The following is a 20975-nucleotide window of genomic DNA, read 5'->3' as shown; positions in this document are numbered from 1 at the left end:
GTATGTGACATCAGAGGAGCACAACTGTGCCTTCTTGGCTGACACCCGGTAGCTTAATGCTTGTGGTTTCTGTAAAAAAATCATGTCCAAGTAAGGGGTATAGGCATTCTGATAATGACCAGAAATGAATGTGTTACTGCGTTCTTTCCAAGGTCCACAGTCCTCTTTGATGTCCAAGGAAAAAGGCAGTTTGTCCAGTGGCTTCCTGGACTAATGTCTTCTTAGACGTTATGGGTCCCATTGGCTCTGTATTGGTAAAGATATTGCTACGACATACATCTGATATTTTGCTGCTTATGGATTCTTCTAAGATTTTTATGGTTTCCTTCTTATATTTAAGTCCTTTATCCATGTTGACTTTATTTTTGTGTATGGTGTAAGTAGGTGGTCTAGTTTCATTTTTTTACATGTATCTGTCCAATTTTCCCAACACCATTTATTGAAAAGACTGTTTTGACTCCATTGTTGGTATGCTCTTGTCTCCTTTGTCAAATATTAATTGAGCATAATGTCTGGGACAATTTATCGTTTCTCTGTTCTGTTCCATTGGTCTATATGTCTGTTCTTGTGCCAATACCAGTCAGTTTTGAAAATATTGGCTGTGTAATAGAGTTTGATATCTAGTATTATGTTTCCTCCAACTTTGTCCATCTTCCTCAAGATTGTTGTGGCTATTCAGGGTTGGTTTTTTTTTTTAATTTCATATGATTTTTTGAAGAGTTTGTTCTAGATCTGTGAAATATGCCATTGGTATTTTAATGGGGAATGCATTAAATCTATAGATTTCTTTGTGTAGTATGGATATTTTAATGATGTTGATTCTACCAATCCATGAACACAGTATATTCTTCCATTTGTTTATGTATTCCTCTCTCTTTTTTTCCAATGTCCTGTAGTTTTCTGAGCACAGGTCTTTTACCTCCTTAGTTAAGGTTATTCCTAGGTATCCTAACCTTTTTGGTGATGCAATGGTAAATGGCATTGTTTTTGTTGTTGTTGTTTCCCTTTCTGTGAGTTCATTATTGGTGTATAAAAAGCCATACATTTCTAGGTGTTGATTTTTTTTATCGTGCTACATTGCCGAATTCATTTACTAAATCTAGAAGTTTTTTGATGGAGTCTTTAGTGTTTTCTATGTACAATATCATGGCATCTACAAATAATGCAAGTTTGACTTCTTCTTTTCCAATTTGGATACCTTTTATTTCCTCTTCTTGTCTGATTGCTGTGGCTAGCACTTCTAGTACTATGTTGGACAGGAGTGGTGAGAGTGGGCATCCCTGTCTTGTTCCTGTTCTTAGAGGAAAAGGTTTTAGTTTTTGCCCATTGAGTATGATGTTGGCTGTAGGTTTGACACATAAGGCTTTTATTATGTTGAGGTATGTTCCCTCTATTCCCACTTTGCTGAGAGTTTTTATCAAGAAAGGATGTTGCATTTTGTCAAATTATTTTTCTGCATCTATTGATATGATTATGTGATTTTCATCTTTTAGTTTGTTTATGTGATATATAACATTTATTGATTTGCAGATATTGTAGCATCCTTGCATACCCGGAATAAATCCTACTTGGTCATGGTGTAGATCTTTCTAATGTAATGCTGAATCTGAATTGCTAGGATTTTGTTGAGGATTTTAGCATCTCTGTTCATCAGAGATACTGGCCTGTAGTTATCTTTCTTTCTAGTGTCTTTATCTGGTTTTGGGATTGCAGGGGTGGGCAAACTTTTTGACTCAAGGGCCACAATGGGTTCTTAAACTGGACCAGAGGGCCAGAACAAAAGCATGGATGGAGTGTTTGCGTGAACTAATATAAATTCAAAGTAAACATCATTACATAAAAGGGTATGGTCTTTTTTTTTTTAGTTTTATTCTTTTCAAACGGGCCGTAATTTGCCCAAGGCTGGATTAGGCTAATGCTGGCTTCATACAGCATGGATGGAACTGGAGAACATTATGCTAAGTGAAATAAGCCAGTCAGAGAAAGATAAATATCACATGATCTCACTCCTTTATGGAATATAATGAACATAAACTGATGAACAAAAACAGATCCAGAGACAGAGAAACATCAGTCAGACCATCAAACCTTAGAGGGAAGGCAAGGGAAGGTGGGGGTAAGGGGGAGAGATAAACCAAAGGACGTGTATGCATTCATATAAGCCTCACCAATGAACACAGACAACGGGGGGGTGAGGGCATGAGTGGGGGGATAGGGAGGTTATGGGGTATAAGGACACATATGTAATACTTTAATCAATAAAGAAATCTTTTTTAAAAAAGGAGAGTTTTGTAGGAAAAAAACACAAAATAAAATTAAGTAAAATACAATTTCTACTCTCAAATAGTTTTAAACTTTAGTTTGAAAGTTAATCAGTTTAATGCACTTCTGTAGAAAGAACTAGGACTTTTTGTGCTCTTGATTTCTTTCCAGGCCTTTTACAAAAATATCATCCCCATTGCTAGTTTCTTGCTGTTCCATTGTGTTTTTCCTACATATTGTAATTTATTGATTCTCCTTCCCAGTTTATGTTTTCTTCATGTTTCAATTGGAAGTATGACATTTCCTTAGCAAATAGTATTTGATGCTGCAAGATTATTTAAATTTATTATAAATAATCATTTGACGAAACAAATGTCTATTCCATTTTCACTGATAAGACCAACAGGGGAATATTTGAGTATTTTGCTTTCAATGAATCATTATGAACATTTACAAATGTACTAGATTATTTACAAACATACTAAAAAATGTGATAAAAGTATACAGTAAAAACCACTTAAATTCTAAAAAAAAAAAAAATAGAGAGAGAGCTTGTAAGTATTCCTTCCTCTTGAATATCTTGGAATAGTCTGAGGAGGATAGGTTTTAGTTCTTCTTTGAATGTTTGGTCAAAGTCCCCTGTGAAGCCATCTGGCCCAGGGCTTTTCTTTGCTGGAAATTTTTTGATTACTTCTTCAATTTTCTCCATAGTTATTGTCTTATTCAAAATTTTTTATTGTTCCTGATTAAGTTTTGGGAGGTCATATTTTTTTAGGAATATGTCCATTTCTCCTAGGTTGAGCAGTTTGTCGGAATAGAGTTGTTCATAGTATTTTTTTTAAATCCTTTGTATTTCTGTGGGTTCTGGTGTTATCTCACATCTTTCTTTTCTGATTTTGTTTATTTGAGTCTTCTCTCTATGTTTCTTGGTGAGCCTGGCTAGCTGGTTTGGCTCAGTGGATGGAGCATCACCCTGTGGACTGAAGTTTTCTTTCATTTCCATTTGTCTGAAAATATTTTACCATACCTTCACTTTTAGTTGTGTGTCCCTTGTTCTCAGATAGGGCTCATGTAGACAACATGTATATGGATCATGTTTTCTTATCCATTCAGCCACTCCATATCTTTTGATTGGAGCACTTAGTCCATTTATGTTTAAAGTTATTTACATGTACTAGTTTGTAGCTATTTCTATTTGTATGCCTGTGTTCCTTCTTTCCTTTCTACTTTTTCTTTTTAAAACAGTCCCTTTAGCATTTCTTGCATTGCTGGCTTGGTAGTGATAAACTCCCTTTGCATTATTTTTGTCTGCAAAGCTCCTGATTTTCCCTTCAATATTGAATGATAGCCTTGCTGGATAGAGTATTCTTGGATTCAGTCCCTTACTTTGCATTACTTTGTATACTTCATTCCATTCCCTTCTGACCTGATGTGTTTCTGTTGAGAAATCATTTGATAATCTAAGGGGAGACACTTTGTAGGTAACTCTCTGTCTTTCTCTTGTAGCCTTTAAGATTCTCTCTTTTTCATTAATGTTTGCCATTGTAATAATGACTTGTCTTGGTGTGGGTCTTTTTGCATTTGTCTTGTTTGGGACTATCTGTGTTTGTGTGACTTTTTCCTTCCCAAATCAGGGAAGTTTTCTATCATTATTTTTTCAATTAGATTTTCTGATCCTTGCTCCTCTTCTTGTTCTTTGGGCATTCCTATCATATGAATGTTACTTCGTTTGGTGTTTTCCCAAAGCTCTCCTAAGCTCTCCTCCTGCTTTCTATTTTTTTCTCCAGTTACTGTTCAGATAGGGTGTGTTTAACTACCCTATCTTCTAACTCACTAATTTGGTCCTCTGCTTTCTCTGGTCTACTGTTGAAACCTTCCGTCATGTTTTTTATTGTAGCTATATCTTTTCTTATTTCCTCTTTATTCTTACAAAATTATTTGATTTTTCTCTTCCATCTGGTTTATGAACTGTATGACCTTTACTCTGAATTAATTTCCTGACATATTGCATGCTTCCATTTCACTTAGTTTCTTTTCTGGTGATATCTCCTTTTTCTTTCCTTTTTGGGTTCTTTCTTTGTTTCCCATTTTTTATGTCTCTCTCTGGCCCTGTGCACCCTACTTGGGTTTGAGAGGTTGAATACCCTATCAGGGCAATAGTCTAGAAATCATTATTTCAAAGCCTGGGTCTGCCTTGAGTCTCACGCCTTTATTGTCTCTGCTCTGAGTTGTATTCCTTTGTCCCATGGATCTGGTCCCTCAGTTTTCTACTTCAGATGCTCGGTATGATGGGACCATGTTCACAGTTCCTCTAATGTGCTACGACCTTTGAGGACCCAGAACCTTCTGGCATGAAATTCACTGTGTAGCCCCAGCACCTGCAGCAGGGTGGCACCCTAGGTACCTCTGGCAGTGCACTTGCAGCACAGTTCTGTGCCCCCTGGCTGGGCACACCAGCTTGCTCCAGGTTGCCTCAGCAGTGCTTTCCTATGGCTTGGAGTGAGATTTGTGCTGGGTTGTTCCAGGTAGCCCCTGCAGGACTGTCCCAGGGGCTGGGGAGAAGAGGGTTGGGGCTACACTGGGTAACACTGTCCTGTTTTCTTGTAGCTGGAGTGATACATGTGCTGGGTTGCTCCAGCTCGCCACTTATCAGTATGAAGTGGGGGCTGGTTGCCATTGGTCACTCAGTCCGTGCTCCCCTTTCACCCAGAGTTAGGGGAGCATTGGCTTGCTCCAGATGGCCCTGGCAGGGCTGTCCTGGGGGGCTGGGAAAGAGAGGGTTCCACAGTCAGAGCTCCTCTGTGGCATGCTCTGGGTTGCTTCCAATCACCCCGACAACAGGTCCCAGTGCTGGGCATAGTGTGGGTGCTGGGTGGCTTTGGATCAGGCTAGCAGCACAGTTCTGGGGTCTGTGGTGGGGGTGGGGCACATGGTTCTCCCAAGCTTGCACTACTGTGGTGTCTTGGAACCAGATCCTAGGATGCTGGGTGCCAGCGGGCTGGTGAGAAGGCCTAGCTCAGGAGCTCACTCTAGCAGCATGCTCCCTGCAGATGTCTGAGAGCCTGCCAGGAGGTATTGTGCCACTCACTGCAGGAGCATGGTGGTGGTTCCACAGGTGTTATGACTGGAAAGTGACATTATCTAGGAGTCCTATGAGCTTTTTATGAAAATTTATCTCTTCAACTGTGATTAATTTGTTAATTCAGCGTGGATGTTCTTCAATTTAGTTGCTTTTCTGGCCCAAGAAGGGGTGCATGGCACTGCTGCCTATTCAGCCACCATTTTTTCTCTACTTCATTTTATCAGTTCCCAAAATACTGGTTATCACATGAGGATATAAGCTTCTCTCCTGTCCTCCTCATTGAATATTTTACCTATGGACTAATTTGGTGTATGTAGTTTCTTCAGTGCCCAGCTTCTGCATCACAGAGAGCGTCTCCGGAGTTTGGCTACACAGGCCACTACCCAAGTACCACCTAGATGAATTTTAAAAGCCTTTGACAAAATTAATTGCTGTTAATGATAAAAACTCTCAATAAAATAGTGATTGGGAGATATTTACTTAATGATTACACACAACACACACACACACACACATCATATACTCCTGTTTTCCAGTATCTCACTCACTTAATACGGAAATACTAAAGGCATATCATGGAAAAAAGTAAGCATGCCCTTCCACTACAATTCAATGCTATAAAGGAGATTTCAGCCAATGCAATTTGGTAAGATAAATCAATTAGGGGCATAAGAATAAATAAAGAAAAAGTGATAAAGGAACTGTGGTACATCCATAGGGTGGAATACTATTCGTCAGTAAAAGAGAACATCTGTTCACAAGCAACTTGAATGATTCTCAAAATCATTATGCTAAGTGAAGGAAGCCAGTCTCAAAAGGGACTTTATTTTACTTTCTCTAGATTCTCAATGTCTCGTATGAAATCTTCCAACAAGGTCAAACAATCACTGACTGTTAGTGAATGTATGAATAGTATAAACTCCCAACACTTTTCAGAGAAGGGAACATGCCTCATTCTTCTATCATACTAACCACAATGCATGTTATTTATCAAGACCTTCTGTCTGCCTTCCGCCCCAGAGAGACAAATGGGCAACACTGCTCTCAGAGTTTTTCACATGGGCTACTCATCTTCTCACAGCTTCTCAAGACCAGAACCTTTTAGTTAGCCTCATCTACAGCATAAACCTGAATTCAAGGGTAAGAATAAGTGAGGGCATTTACACAGAAAGTACCACAGAGCACTTAAAGACTTTTTTCATATTAAGCCTGTATTTAATTTTTTCATGCTAGGTATATGCAGCTCTTTCTTTGGTTCAATATGTGCTTCTAGAAGCTCCTGAGACAAGAGGATGTTAACTTCCAATCTCAGAATTTTGTGTAAAACTCCAATGGGAGTGCACCCCATATTCTGTCTCACTGTGAATGACTATTTCTGAAAGAACCAGTCACATATCCTTGAATCTTTGCTAACTTTTGTTAAATGTACAATAGAAATTCATTTGTGTTTGGGGGAAGTAAGGGGTAGGTATATTGAAGACAAAATGAAGTGGGGCATGGGAAAGTCACTTTCAAGATGGCAGAGCAAGGACAGTGGCATGTGACCACCAGGACATCCTGGTAGAACATGGAAATGTGCTTTGGGAAAGCCTATGAATTATTAGGGTAGGAGTACCTATTAGAAAAGGGATAAACTTAAATTACTATTATTCACATGTTAAAAAATTCCCCTTCCCCAGAAAACTCACAAAGATATCAGAATTCATAATGAATGAATTCAAGGAGAATGTGGTCTCTGATGTGCAGAGAGATTAAGAATGTGGTTCAAATGCAGAATGCTGGAGATACATATTAGGGTGTAGACCAAGGAAAGCTCCAAAAGGATCTTGAATTTTTATCAAAAAGTGAAATTCATTTCTGTACTCTTAGAAGTATTGGTGACATTTTATAAAGTAAAAGAAATTTCAGTTTTGGACAAATAAGAGAGAATAGAAACGTTTTATTATGGTAACAATGAGCAAACAATTCAAATGAGTGGAGGCAGCAGTGTGAGGATGATACACCTAGCAGTAAATAATCAAGGTGTGATGTGATAGAGGTGTGGTGGCAACAGTTAGTTTCACAAGAAAAAAAGAGAACTAGTTATTCAGCAAAGTGGTTACATTGAGTTTGCTCAACAACTTTCTACAGAAACATCTGAATATACCGAACATTCTTCTCTTAGCTGTTGAATCTCTTGTCTTTTGCTCTTTCTGGCATTTCACTTAGTTGAGTTCTGAAAAACATTTTCCAGACAAATCTTTGTTCTCCAGCGGGAAGATGATAAGGAACAATTTCAGTCCTTCCATAAAAATTAAATTCAACAAATTTATGTATATATAGAAAGAATTTTATAAACATCTCTATCTATAGATTATCTAAGGCAAAGAATTGATTTCTCTAACCACATCTGTAAAATGAGCATTGTGATCCTAAAGATAAAAATAAGGAGTAGGAGACACAGGTGGAGATTATGTGCCAATCTAGAAAGAATCTAGAGGAGGAAACTTTACTAAGGATAAATAGAGAAAGCTTGGGGTCATAGGCTTTTGATCGCCTGCATTCATTTTCTCTCTCTCTCTGAGAGTTCAGAACATAGGGAGCATCCATACTTTCTGCTTTGGAGTTTTACAAATTGAGGATGTTTTCCTTCCCTCTTACCTCAACCAAAAGTCTACCAATTTCCATGACTGAACTTTACTACACGCCCCAGTCCTGAGAGCCTGAGAGACAGAAACAGAGAGCTCTGATTTTGGGGAATGAGTTATATGGGGTAGATGCACCTGAAAACACACAGGAAATTTAGACAGATTTTCATTAGCCTAATCTTCCTTGAACAGAGAAGAGATTTCTCTCCAGATTACTCTCAACCTTTTCAAGATTAAATCAAGCATCCTTTTCTGACTCTCAACTTCACCTCTAGCATTTTGCTGCAGGAAGGAATAGTACTTCTCCCTTTCTTCAAATTCCCTCTCCATTTCTGCCTTTTTCATTTCCTGCTCTAATGTATCCTCCAGCTTTCTGATTTTCTCTTCATACTCCTCTTTTAACTGCCTTTTCTCTCTCTTCAGCTGAGCTCTGTACTTTTCTTTTATAGATTGAATCTGTTTCTGAATCTCCACCTCCGCCTTTTGGTACATCTTATTAGTGTAGAATCCTCCCTCGTTCTGCTTCACCATACGCTGGACCAGGTCCAGCAGCTGTGTCCTCTGAGCCTCCTGCTCAGCCCCTGTCGCCTTATTGTTGAACTCACAGTGGCGATCCTTGAACTGCTTCATCAGAATTTGAATGCCTTCTGGTGCTTCCTTTAAGTAATCATGGAACTCCATGCCATCCAAGTCATCTTTCCGGGTGAATAAGAGAATCATGTATCTCCTCGCTTTGGGTCCAAACATTGATAGCATCTTCTCCACGGCCTTTTGTTCTTCCTTTGTGTGCCGGCCCAGCGGGACCACCAGGAGCACAGCGTGAGGCCCTGGGGAAGTCAGGAGGATGCAATTAGCAATCTCTCTTTGTGTGTCAGCATCCGGTACTTCCGTGTCGAAAATGCTAGGTGTGTCCACGACGCCTATTTCTCTCCCATTCCACATGCTTCTCTCTTTCCGACAGACCTTGGTGATGGATTTTGCTGCAGTGCTGGAATTAAATGCTTTCTTTCCAATGATGCTGTTCCCTGTGGCACTTTTCCCTGCTCCAGTCTTACCCACTAAGACAAGTCGCAGTTGTGAATCTTGATTTCCAAGCACTGGGACATCAGGAAACAAAACCACAGCATTAGAATTGACTTCCAATCTTTCCCACTGCAATGCCTCTGCCCAACAGTGTTCTTCTCTATTGCCCACTAGTGTCCTGTCTGTGAGCAAACTCTGCACTCACAGTAGGTCTATAGAACCCTTGTGCCTGACCTCTTTCCATAAGTACTTGGGGAATGTCAGGCACTTCCCTTGGGCTACTCACTCTGACCTTTGGAAGCTAAGTGCTCAGGGATGAAGGAGCAAAGTGGTTCAAGTGAGAACTCTGAGCTGCTGCTGGTAGCTGTTCCTCATAAGCTAATGTAGGAAGAAACACAAAATCTGACTTTGGGACATCGCAGTGGCAACTCCCCTCTCCCTATTAATATTCAAAATGGAGCTTTTCTTCTTCCCATTAAGAAGCTAAGTAACCCAACTGACATGGCTCACTGGTTGAACATCGACCTATAAATCAGGAGGTCATAGTTCGATTCCCATTTAGGGCACATGCCCAGGTTGCTGTCTTGATCCCCAGTGGGGGATGGGCAGGAGGCAGCCAATCAATGATTCTCTCTCATCATTGGTGTTTCCACTTCCCTTCCCCTTCCTCTCTGAAATCAATAAAAATATATATATTTTAAAAAGAGGAAGAAGCCAAGTAGGTGGATTATTCAAGCCATCCCATCCCTGCAGGAGAGAAAAGAGCACAGGGGCGGAAGGCAAAGTGTTCTTTTAGATTTCACATATGCAGCCATCTCATTAGGGTTTCTGAATGACAGAAGAACAAAATGCCTTATTTTTAAAGTTACCACCTTACCATAAAAATCTAATGAGGTTTTTCTATTTTAAACTAATATGTTGAAGATGTATAGACAGAAAGTATTGACTGTTCTCTGGAGTTACTCTAAAGTCTCTTGATACATAAATAATAATAATAACTCATAAAGTGTAACATCATTAGAGTTATACTTTCTTAGTTTCACTTCTTTAGGTATGTCTACTTAACAGGACACTGGAAAGTTGATAACAGAACAGCATAGCCTACAACCTGAACAATGTTTTAAAAATCACTATGTCTTAAGTTAAACACCAAATCCTATATAGCTCTTTCCCTATTTCTATTCAGTATTCTCTGCTTATCTTTTATGTGTCTATAAAGTTGAAGTCTTCAGGATTTCTTAAGCATAGGCCCGAACCATGGAAGGCAACCAACAACCACATCTGAGTGTCTGTTTCTCCCAGAAGGAAGACCCTTTCAGCACAGTCCTTGAATAAGACTGATGCCTCAATATAGAAGCACCTAAATATATAAAAACTCTTGATGGACTTTAAGGAAGAGAATGACAGCAATACAGCCATTGTAGGGGACTTTAACACCCCCAGATATCACTGGATAGGTATTACAGACAAAAATTTAACAAGGAAACAAAGGCTATAAATGACACCCTAGATCAGAGGGATCTAACAGATACTTATAGCACATTTCTCCCCAAAGCAACAAAATATTCATTCTTCCCAAATGCACATGGAACATTATCAAAGGTAGACCATATGTTAGGGCACAAAACAAGTCTACATAAATTCAAGAAGAGTGCTGTAATACCAAGCATCTTCTCAGATCAAATGATGTGAAGTTAGAAACCAACTACAATTAAAAAAAAAACTCTCAAAAACACTAAAATACATGGAGGCTAAATAGCATGTTATTAATCAATGAATGGGTTACCAATGCGATAAAGCAAATAATTAAATACTTCCTGTAAACAAATGAACATGAATACACAACCACCCAAAACCAATGGAACATGGTGAAAGCAGTCCTGAGAGGGAAGTTCATAGCATTACAGGCCTACCTCAAGAAACAAGAAAAAGCACTAATAAACTATCTACCCCTAAAACTAATTTAATTAGAAAGAGAACAAGAAGAAAATCCCAGAGGAATTAGAAGGAAGGAAATAATAAAGATCAGAGAGTAAATAAATGACATAGAGACAAAAAAAAAAAAAAAAGTACAAAAGTTAAATAAATCCAAGTACTGGTTCTTTCAAAAGATAAACAACATTGATGAACCCCTAGCCAGAGTCATCAAGAAACATAGAAAGAGGACCCATATAAATAAAATAAGAAATGAAAGAGGCGATATACCAAAGACACCACAGAAATACAAAGGATTGTAAGCAAATACGATGAACAATTATATGACAACAAACTGGACAACCTGGGCGAAATGGACAAATTCCTAAAAACATACAGTCTTCGAAAACTCAACAAGGGAGAATCAGAAAACCTGAGTAGGCCAATTATAACTGATGAGATTTAAGAAGTAATTCAAAAATTTCCAGCAAATAAAAGTTCTGGACTGGGTGGATTTATAGAAGAATTTTCCCAAACATTCAAAGAATTTACACCTATCCTCCTCAAACTATTCCACATATTCAAGAGAAAGCTCTTTTATGAAGTCAGTATTATCCTAATTCCAAAACCAGATAAATACAATACAAATAAAGAATATTACAGGCCAATATCCCCGATGAACACAGAGGCTAAAATCCTCAACAAAATATTAGCAAATCAGGTCCAGCAATATATTAAAAAGATCATAAACCATGCTCAAGTGGGATTTATTCTGAGGATGCAAGACTGGTACAATATTTGCAAATAAATACATGTGATACATCACATAAACAAATTGAAAGATAAAAAGAAAATGATCATATCAATAGATGCAGAAAAAGCATTTGACAAAATCCAGGACCCTTTTTTTTATAAAAACCTCAGTAAAGTAGGAATGGAGGGATCATATCTCGACATAATAAAGGCCATATATGATAAAGCTACAGCCAACATAATACTCAATAAGCAAAAACTAAAATTGTTTCTTTTAAGAACAGGAACAGGACAAGTGTGTCTGCTTCCACCACTCTTATTCAACATAGTACCAGCAGTCATAGCCACAGCAATCAGACATTAAGTGATAAAAGGTATCCAAATTAGGAAGGAGGAAGTAAAACTGTCATTGTTCACAGATGACATGATACTGTATATAAGAAACCCTAAAGACTTCACCAGGAAACGATTAGACTTAATAAATGAATTTGGCAAGGTAGCAGGATACAAAATCAACATCCACAAATTTATAGCATTATTATACACCAATAATAAACTCTCAGGAAGAGAAACTAAATAAACAATACCATTTACCATTGCAACAACAACAAAAAAGATACCTAGGAATAAACTTAACCAAGGATGTCAAAGACATGTACTTGGAAAACTGTAGGACATTGAAAAAAGAAATATAGGAAGATACAAACAAATTGAAGCATAAATCATGTTCATGGATTTGATGAATTAACATCATTAAAATGTCTAAACTACCTAAAGCAATCTACAGATTCAACACAATCCCTATTAAAATGCCAATGGCATACATCACAGAGCTAGAATAAACACTCCAAAAAGTTATATGGAACCATAAAAAAAAAAATAGCTGCAGCAATCTTGAGAAAAAAGAACAGAGTAGGAGTGATCACAATACCAGATATCAAACTATACTACAAAGCCATAAAACCAGAATAGCCTGGTACTGGCACAAGAGCATGCATATAAACCAATGGATCAGAACAGAGACCCCAGAAATTGACCCACATCATTATGATCCATTAATATTTGACAAAGGAGAAAAGAACATACAATGGAGTAAGGATAGTCTTTTCAACAAATGTTGCTGGGGAAAACCTGACAGACACATGCACAAACATGAAACTAGCCCACCAACTTACACAACAGACAAGAATAAACTCAAGGTGAATAAAAGACTTAAATGTAAAGCATAAACCCATAAAAATGTTAGAGGAGAACATAGGCAGTAAAATCTCAGACATCTCTCATAGCAATATGTTTACAGATACATCTCCTAGGGCAAAAGAAATTAAGGAGAAAATTTAAAAAATGGGACTACATCAAAATAAAAAGCTTCTGCACAGCAAAAGAAACCACCATCAAAATGAACAGGGAACTATATGGAAGAACATATTTGCAAATGATACTTCTGATAAGGAGCTAATATCCAAAATGTAAAAAATACTCATACAAGTCAACAAAAGGAAGACAATCCAATTTAAAAATGGGCAGGAGACCTGAATAGACTTTTCTCTAAAGTGGATATACAGATGGCCATGTGCCATATGAAAAAAAATGCTCAAAGTCACTAATCATCAGAGAAATGAAAATTAAAACCAGAATGAGATGTCAAATCACACCTATCAGAATGGCTATCATAAAAAAAATAAAAAACAAACAAACAAACAAGTGCTGGAGAGGATAGGGAGAAAAGGGAACACTAATTCACTACTGGTGGGAATTCAAATAGGTACAGCCTCTATAGAAAACAGTATGGAGTTTCCTTAAAAAATTTTAAATGGAACTTACATTTGACTCAGTGACACCACTTCTGTGAATATTTCCTAAAAACCCCAAGCACCAATCAGAAAAAATATATGCACGCCTATGTTCATAGCAGCATTATTTGCAATTTCCAAGACTTGGAAACAGTCCAAGTTTCCCTCAACAGATGAATGGATAAAAAAGCTGTGTGACATTTATACATCAGAATACTATGCAGCTGTAAAAAAGAGGCATCTCTTACCCTTAGGACAGCATGGATGGACCTGGAAAATAATATGCTAAGTGAAATCAGCCAAACTGAGAAAGACAAATATCATATGATCTCACTTATTTGTGGAATCTGACGAACAAAATGAATAGACCAACAAAATAAGACCTGAAGCATGGAGGCATGGAACAGACGGACATACCTCGGTGTGGAGATTGGGAAGGGGATATGAGATAAACCAAAGAACTTATATAATTATGTGCATAGAGCCTTTGGACACAGTGAATAAGGCAGTGAAGTCCTGGAGTGGGGTGGTTAGAAGAAGGGGGACAAATGGGAGATATCTGTAATACTATCAAAAATTAAAATATAGCTGAAACCGGTTTGGCTCAGTGGAGAGAGCGTCAGCCTGCGGACTGAGGGGTCCCGGGTTCGATTCCAGTCAAGAGCATGTGCCTGGGTTGAGGGCACATCCCCAGTGGGAGATGTGTAGGAGGCAGCTGATCGATGTTTCTCTCTCATCGATGTTTCGGACTCTCTATCTCTCTCCCTTCCTCTCTGTGAAAAATCAATAAAATTTATTTTTAAAAAAATTAAAATATATATTAATAGAAAAAGCAAAAGACTTATTCCTCCCAGAGGAATCCTGAATTACAACCATCGTCTCTGCTTTAAGTCCAGGTATATATCATCACACTGACTATAACAGACATGACTGTAAACTCCATTTTATTTTTCAGAGATATCATCACATTCATCCAGTTCCTCAGACCAAAATTCTAGGAATCTCCCTTGATTCCTCTCTTTGCCTTACTTTGCAGAAATAATCCATCCAGAAGTTCTCTTGGTCCTATCCACAAATCTGACCACTTTTCTCCATTTTGAAGACCATCATAAGTCCAAGTTACCACTGCCACCCATGACTCAGCAGTCCCTTAACTTGCCACTTTCATCAATTCTGTCCATTGGAATGATTTTTTTTTTTAAATAACAGTCAAACAGAAGAGATTTTGCAGAACTTCCAACTCTAGCTTCCACAGAATCAGTATTTATTTCCTATCTCCCACACACTTTATGGCAAAGCTGTTGCTAACCGAAGAATTGGCAAAAGCATCCCTGAAGCAGAGTTTACCACATTCGATAACCAGAATCCCGAGATGAGAGAAGTAAATTTCCAGAAGCTGGCTACAGGATGGCTAAGATCCAGGGAAACTGTAGATATAAGTTCAGATTATTGTTTAGTTAGCATCTCAATGGAAAACTCCAGCCAGTGGTTATCCTGAGGGCATAAGTTAGTCATCAAGATGGGGAGTAGGAAAATCATGGGAAGTGAAACAAAAAGCCATCAAAGTCCAGCTGCAATGCTGACAGCACATAGCAATCTGTGTGACAGATGGCAGATAAGGCCATAAATTATTCCCATCTTTCTACAGGTGCCTCTTTGGGATGTTGATCTGCAGCTCCTCCCACATCCAGCTGCGTCTGTTTCTCCACTCCTTGCATCTGGGTGGGCCCTGTGACTTGCTGTGGACAATAGGGCAGTGAAAGCATGATGCAAGTAGACTCCACAAGTGCTGATGCCCTGTGGCTTACTGTCTCTTTCTAGTCTTCAGGATCCTGCAACAGCTTCATAAAGAGGCCAGGACCAGCCTGATTGATGGTGAGAGACACAAGGCCCAGTTATCTCTATCACCCTAGCCTACCCAAGAGCCTGCTAAGTACCAGACATGTCCATGGGCAATCCAACTCAAAACTACCCAGTTGCTGGATCTTGAGAGTATCATACTAAGCACATATGTCTGATGAAAAAGGACAAGGACCATATGATTTCACTCATACTTAGGACATAAAATAGAAATCAATCAGCCATCAAACAAAACAAATAAACTCATAGCCTTGGACAGCATTTCTGAATGGTTAGAGCATCAGTCAAAACACCAAAGGATCACGGGTTCAATTCTGTGTCAATGGCACATAACTGGATTGGAGGCTCGACCCTGCCCTCGACAGGGCGCCTGTAAGAGGCAATCAATCAATGTGTCTCTCTCACATCAATGCTCCTCTTCCTCTCTCTTTCTCCTCTCCCCCCCTCTTTTCCCCTCCCTTTCCCTCTTCTACTCTCTCTAAAAAATCAATGAAAAAAAATCCTTGGGTGAGAACTAACCAAAAGCTAACTAACTAACTAACTAACTAACTAACTAACTAAAAAACAGACACAGACAACAGTATGGTGGTTACCAGTGGAAAAGGGGCATGGGGAAAGGTTGAAGAGAACAGAGAGTCAAATATATGTGATGGAATGAGACAAGGCTTTGGGTGGTGAGCATACCATGCAATACACAGATGATGTATTATACATTTGTACATCTGAAACTCATATAATATTACTAACCAAAGTCACCCCAGTAAGTTTAACCTGTGATGATGGTAGGACCATCTGCATCTTGTATTTCCACTATTACCTGGGGACAAGACAAGCACAGTACTGATAAAGAGTGGCTCTCAATAAATATTTATTAAATAAAGAAATTGATCAAAATCACTCTGATTCTTGCTTTCTCTTTGATCTTTATGTCCAGCCTACATCTGTGGAAAAGATTATCCTTTCCTTGTTCATCAATTTTTAGTGTCACAGATCAAATTATTACATTTTTTGTTGTTGTTAATCTTCACCTGAGGATATTTTTTGATTGATTTTTTTAGAGAGAGTGGAAGAGAAGGGTGGAGAGAGGAGAGGAGAGAGAGAGCGAGAGAGAGGGGGCGAGAGAGGAAGAGAGAGAGAGACATGTGAGAGACACATTCATTGGTGTTTCCTACATGAGCCCTAATGAAGCAGGGATCTAATCTGCAACCCAGGCATGTGCTCTTGACCGGGAATCAAACCCACAAACCCTTTGGTGCATGGGTTGACACTCTAACCACTTAGCCACATGGGTCAGAATCAAAATATTATATTTTAAATATTTTATTTCTCCTTGCTATCTAGAAACTTTGGCAATGGGGAAAGCCACTTGAATAATTCTTATTGGAGCAGACTTTGACTGGGACAGGCTGAATATGCTAGTTGTTAACGCATTGAAAGTGGGAAACATATTTATACGTTTTAGTTATATGTTTAAGTTGACTGGTAGTAGAGCGCAGGCGATAAAAACTACCCACAAACAATGTGTTAAAAACTGGCTCATCTGATAGGAAGCCATCAAATACAAACTTGAATCACTATTACACAGACAGACACTCCTTTTGAAAGAAGAGCTATGTCTTTTTACCTTAAGGATAGGGAGTAGAAAACAGCTTCTTATAAACTAAGAAGAGAAATGTTTACAAATCAGTTTTGGCCACAAAGTTGATGTTGGTGATGGGTGTTCAGAGGAATAAAATGCTGAGCTGTGCTTCTTCCACTTCCCAGTGCTCTTCACCCAACAGCTTCCCTTAGAGCTACTTCTGTCTGCTCACCCAACTCCATCCCTGAAAGCTTCTAGTTTATTTATCCTATCTAATAAAAGTGTAATATGCAAATGAACCATCACTCCATCACAACTATGGCGGCAGCCATGGAGCTGGAGCAAGCAGGAGGCTTGGGTTGCCCTCAGCGATGGAGGAAGCCAAGCTTCCTGCCTGCCCTGGCTGGTTGTGGGCTCTGCTCAAGGCTACAAAATTTCAATTATAGAGTATAAATAAATCCCAGATACCTGCTTCCAGTCGCCCTGGCCTCTGCTCAAGGAGGGCTGAGAGCCTGGGTTGCCAGGGGCAACCTGACCTGGGCTCCACTCAAGGCTACAAAGTTTCAATTATAGAAGATAAATAAATCCCAGGAAAAAATTAAAAAGAAAAAAAGGAGAGGCTGGGAGCTTGGGTCATTGGGGGGCATGGCCAGCCTGAAAATGGCCCTCAGCTCCTCACCCAGGCTGGCCAGGCACCCCAGCGGGACCCCCCCCCCAATCCTGAAGGGGCTGTGACCAGCCTGCAAACAGCCACCAAGCCCTCATCCAGGCTGGCCACACCCCCCTGGGGTGAGGGTTCCTGCTGGATGCTTGACCAGCCTGCAAACAGCCATCAGCCCCTCACCCAGGCTGGCCAGGCACCCCAGCGAGACCCCCGACCTGATCCGAGACACTCTTCAGGGCAAACCAGCCGGCCTCCACCAGTGCACAAGGCCTCTTTCCTCCTATATAATAAAAGGGTAATGTGCAAATTGACCCTAACAGCAGAATGACTTAGAATGACTGGTCACTATAATGCACTCTGACCACCAGGGGGCAGGTGCTCAATTCAGGTGCTGCCTCTGGTGATCAGTGTGCTCCCACAGGGGGAGCTCTGCTCAGCCACAAGCCAGGCTGGCAGCTGCCAGCACAGCGGTGGTGGTGAGAGCCTCTCTTGCCTCCTCAGCAGCGCTAAGGATGTCTGACTACATTTTAGGCCTGCTCCCTGCTGGCAAGTGGACATCCACTGAGGACTTCTGGGCTGCCAAGGGATGTCTGACTGACAGGTTAGGCCTGATCCCCCAGGGAGCAGGCCTAAGCCAGCAGTTGGGCATCCCCTGAGGGGTCCCAGACTGCAAGAGGGCACAGGCCAGGCTGAGGGACTCCCTCTCCCCCCCCCCCCACCCGCCGCCAAATGCACAAATTATTGTGCACTGGGCCTCTAGTAAATTATATAAATGGTTAAAGGACTCATTTATTTATACAATATCTTTTGAGCAGCAATCCCTGAAAGAATTACTATTTTGTAGGGCTCACTTTTTAAAATGGATTACAACCCAAAATCAATAGAAATAGGAAGCAGAAAGAATGATAAATCTATGCTGAGCCAAATCAATATGGCTCAGTGTCAACATATGAGCCAGGAGGTCACAATTCAATTTCTGGTAGGGCACATATCTGGCTTGTAGGCTGAATCCCCAATAGGGGCCTGCAGGAAGAAGCCAATCAATGATTCTCTTTCATCATTGATGTTTCTCTCCTCCCTCTCCCTTCCTCTCTGAAATTATATATATATATATATTTTAAAGTCTATGCTGAGATCAAGTTTGCCAGGAGGTTTAAGATATAGATTCAGGAGAGAGGTCCCCTCAACACCAAACCCCTTTTCCCTGCCTCTCCCACAACATAAACACAAACTCCCATCTTCCTTTACCTGGAAAATCTGGGTCCATTCTCTAAATGTGAAGTCAGTGCTAAGCTGAGGATATTGAGGAAGAGGAGGAAAGAGGAAGCTGGGGGAGAAGCTGCACAAACTTGCTCATGTAAGATACAAGACCACCTTACTATCTATAACAATTTTCTGCCTTTTTTTTTTACCTTCCTCCAGACTTGGTGCTAGTGGATTCCATTATTGGTGCACATATTGGGCCCTTCCACACATACTCAGGCCAAGTAGAGCCAGTAAAATACTGGATTATTTTGTAGTTCCAAACAGGTAGCCCAGGATCGGTCACAGTCAGGTCCTGACATTGGCCTAACCAGAGTTTCTCCCAATAGGTCCCAGCGATCACACACCTGGTTGTGAGCTTTAGAACCTATCAGAGCATGACCCAATGATCTCACAAGCAATGCACCCAGAGGGAGATCCTGGTAGGCACCTGACCCTGATGGGGAAATTCTGCTTTATTGGGTCAGACCCTTCATAGCAGCTTTACACTGTGGTTGATGTTTATCTTCATAGTCAGCCAGCATGAGGGTCAATTCCACTCATAGATGGGCCAACAGCAATCAAGACTCAATGACAATAAGATGACTCACTTATTCCACACATGGAACATTCCTGGGAACCTAGCTCAAGTGGTCAGGGAGACTGTGCCACTGAACCACACAGGACACCTACTATGTAAGATCAGCATACCAAGACTGGAGTCATAGCAGAACTACCTAATACACAGACACAAATATAGAGTGGCAGCCAAACTGGGGAGACAAAGAAACAAGCTCCAAACAAAAGAACAGAAAAAAATCACCGGAAAAAGAAGTAAATGTAATGGAGGCAAGCCATCTACCTGATACAAAGTTCAAAACAATGGTTATAAGGATGATCACAGAACTTAGTGAGAACTTAAATGGAGAGATAACAAGTATAAAAAAAGGTATAGAAACCACAAAGCAGAACCAGTCAGAAATGAAGAATACAATGTCTATAATGAAGAATACACTGGAAGGAAGCAACAAATTTGGTGAAGCAAATAATCAAATCAGTGTTTTAGAAGACACGGTAACAAAAAATATCCAATTAAAGTAGGAAAAAGAAAAAATAATTTTTAAAAGTGAGCATAATTTTAGGTACTTCTGTAACATTATAAAGCATAAAAACATTCCCATCATAAGGATACCAGAAGGAGAAAAGAGAGACCAAGAGATTGATAACCTATTTTTAAAAATAATGATGATCATTTAAATGGCAAAGCCTAGAAACGAAAAGCGAATCTTAAAAATAGCAACAGAAAGACAGTTACTTTTAAGGAAGCTCCCATAACACTGCCAGTTAATTTCTCAATAGAAACTTATAAGGTCCAAAGATATTGGTGTGAAAAATTCAAGAGGAAGGAACACTTCCAAGCTCATTCTATGAAGCCAGCATCACCCTAATACCAAAACCAGGTAAAGACATCACAATGAAAGAGAATTACAGGCCAATATCCCTCATGAACAGAGATGCCAAAATCCTCAACAAAATCTTAGCAAATCGGATCCAGCAGTACATCAGAAGGATCATACACCATGACCAAGTAGGATTTATCCCAGAGATGCAAGGATGGTACAACATCCGTAAATCAATAAATGTGATACATCACATAAACAAATTGAAAGAAAAAAACCACATGGTCATATCAATTGATGCAGAAAAAGCATTCGACAAAATCCAACACCCATTTTTGATAAAAACTCTCAGCAAGGTGGGAATAGAAGGATCATACCTCAACATAATAAAAGCCATATATGACAGGCCCACAGCCAACATCATACTCAATGGACAAAAACTAACACCATTTCCCCTAAGAACAGGAACAAGACAGGGATGCCCACTTTCACCACTCCTGTTCAACATAGTACTGGAAGTATTAGCCATTGCAATTAGGCAAGAAGAAGAAATAAAAGGCATCCAAATTGGAAAAGAGGAAGTAAAACTGTCCTTATTTGCAGATGACATGATATTATACATACAAAACCCAAGAGACTCCATCCAAAAGTTACTAGACTTAATACATGAATTTGGCAATGTAGCAGGATACAAAATTAACCCCAAGAAATCTGAGGCATTTCTATACACCAATAGTGAACTTTCAGAAAGAGAGATTAGAAAAACAATCCCATTT

At 39.6% G+C, this 20975-nt stretch overlaps 1 protein-coding gene across 3 annotated transcripts in view; it reads right to left on the bottom strand.

Annotated features, from left to right (window-relative positions):
• Positions 1-7263: 7263 nt before the first annotated feature.
• The window catches only part of LOC139016105 (GTPase IMAP family member 4-like), a 38818-nt gene continuing 25106 nt past the window's right edge, over positions 7264-20975 (bottom strand). For all 3 annotated transcript variants that reach the window (XM_070423722.1, XM_070423721.1, XM_070423723.1), the window contains one exon: positions 7264-9068. In XM_070423722.1, the coding sequence (XP_070279823.1) occupies positions 8146-9068 (923 nt within the window). In that variant the 3' untranslated portion in view covers positions 7264-8145. The remainder of the gene's footprint in view (positions 9069-20975) is intronic.

This window comes from Myotis yumanensis, unplaced genomic scaffold (genome assembly GCF_028538775.1).
Source record: "Myotis yumanensis isolate MYYU_CA2020_CCGP unplaced genomic scaffold, mMyoYum1.0.hap1 SCAF_9, whole genome shotgun sequence".
In the NCBI taxonomy this organism is placed as follows: Eukaryota; Metazoa; Chordata; class Mammalia; order Chiroptera; family Vespertilionidae; genus Myotis; species Myotis yumanensis.
The sequence above is the reverse complement of the archived record's forward strand: the minus strand, read 5'-3'. Positions and strand labels throughout refer to the sequence as shown.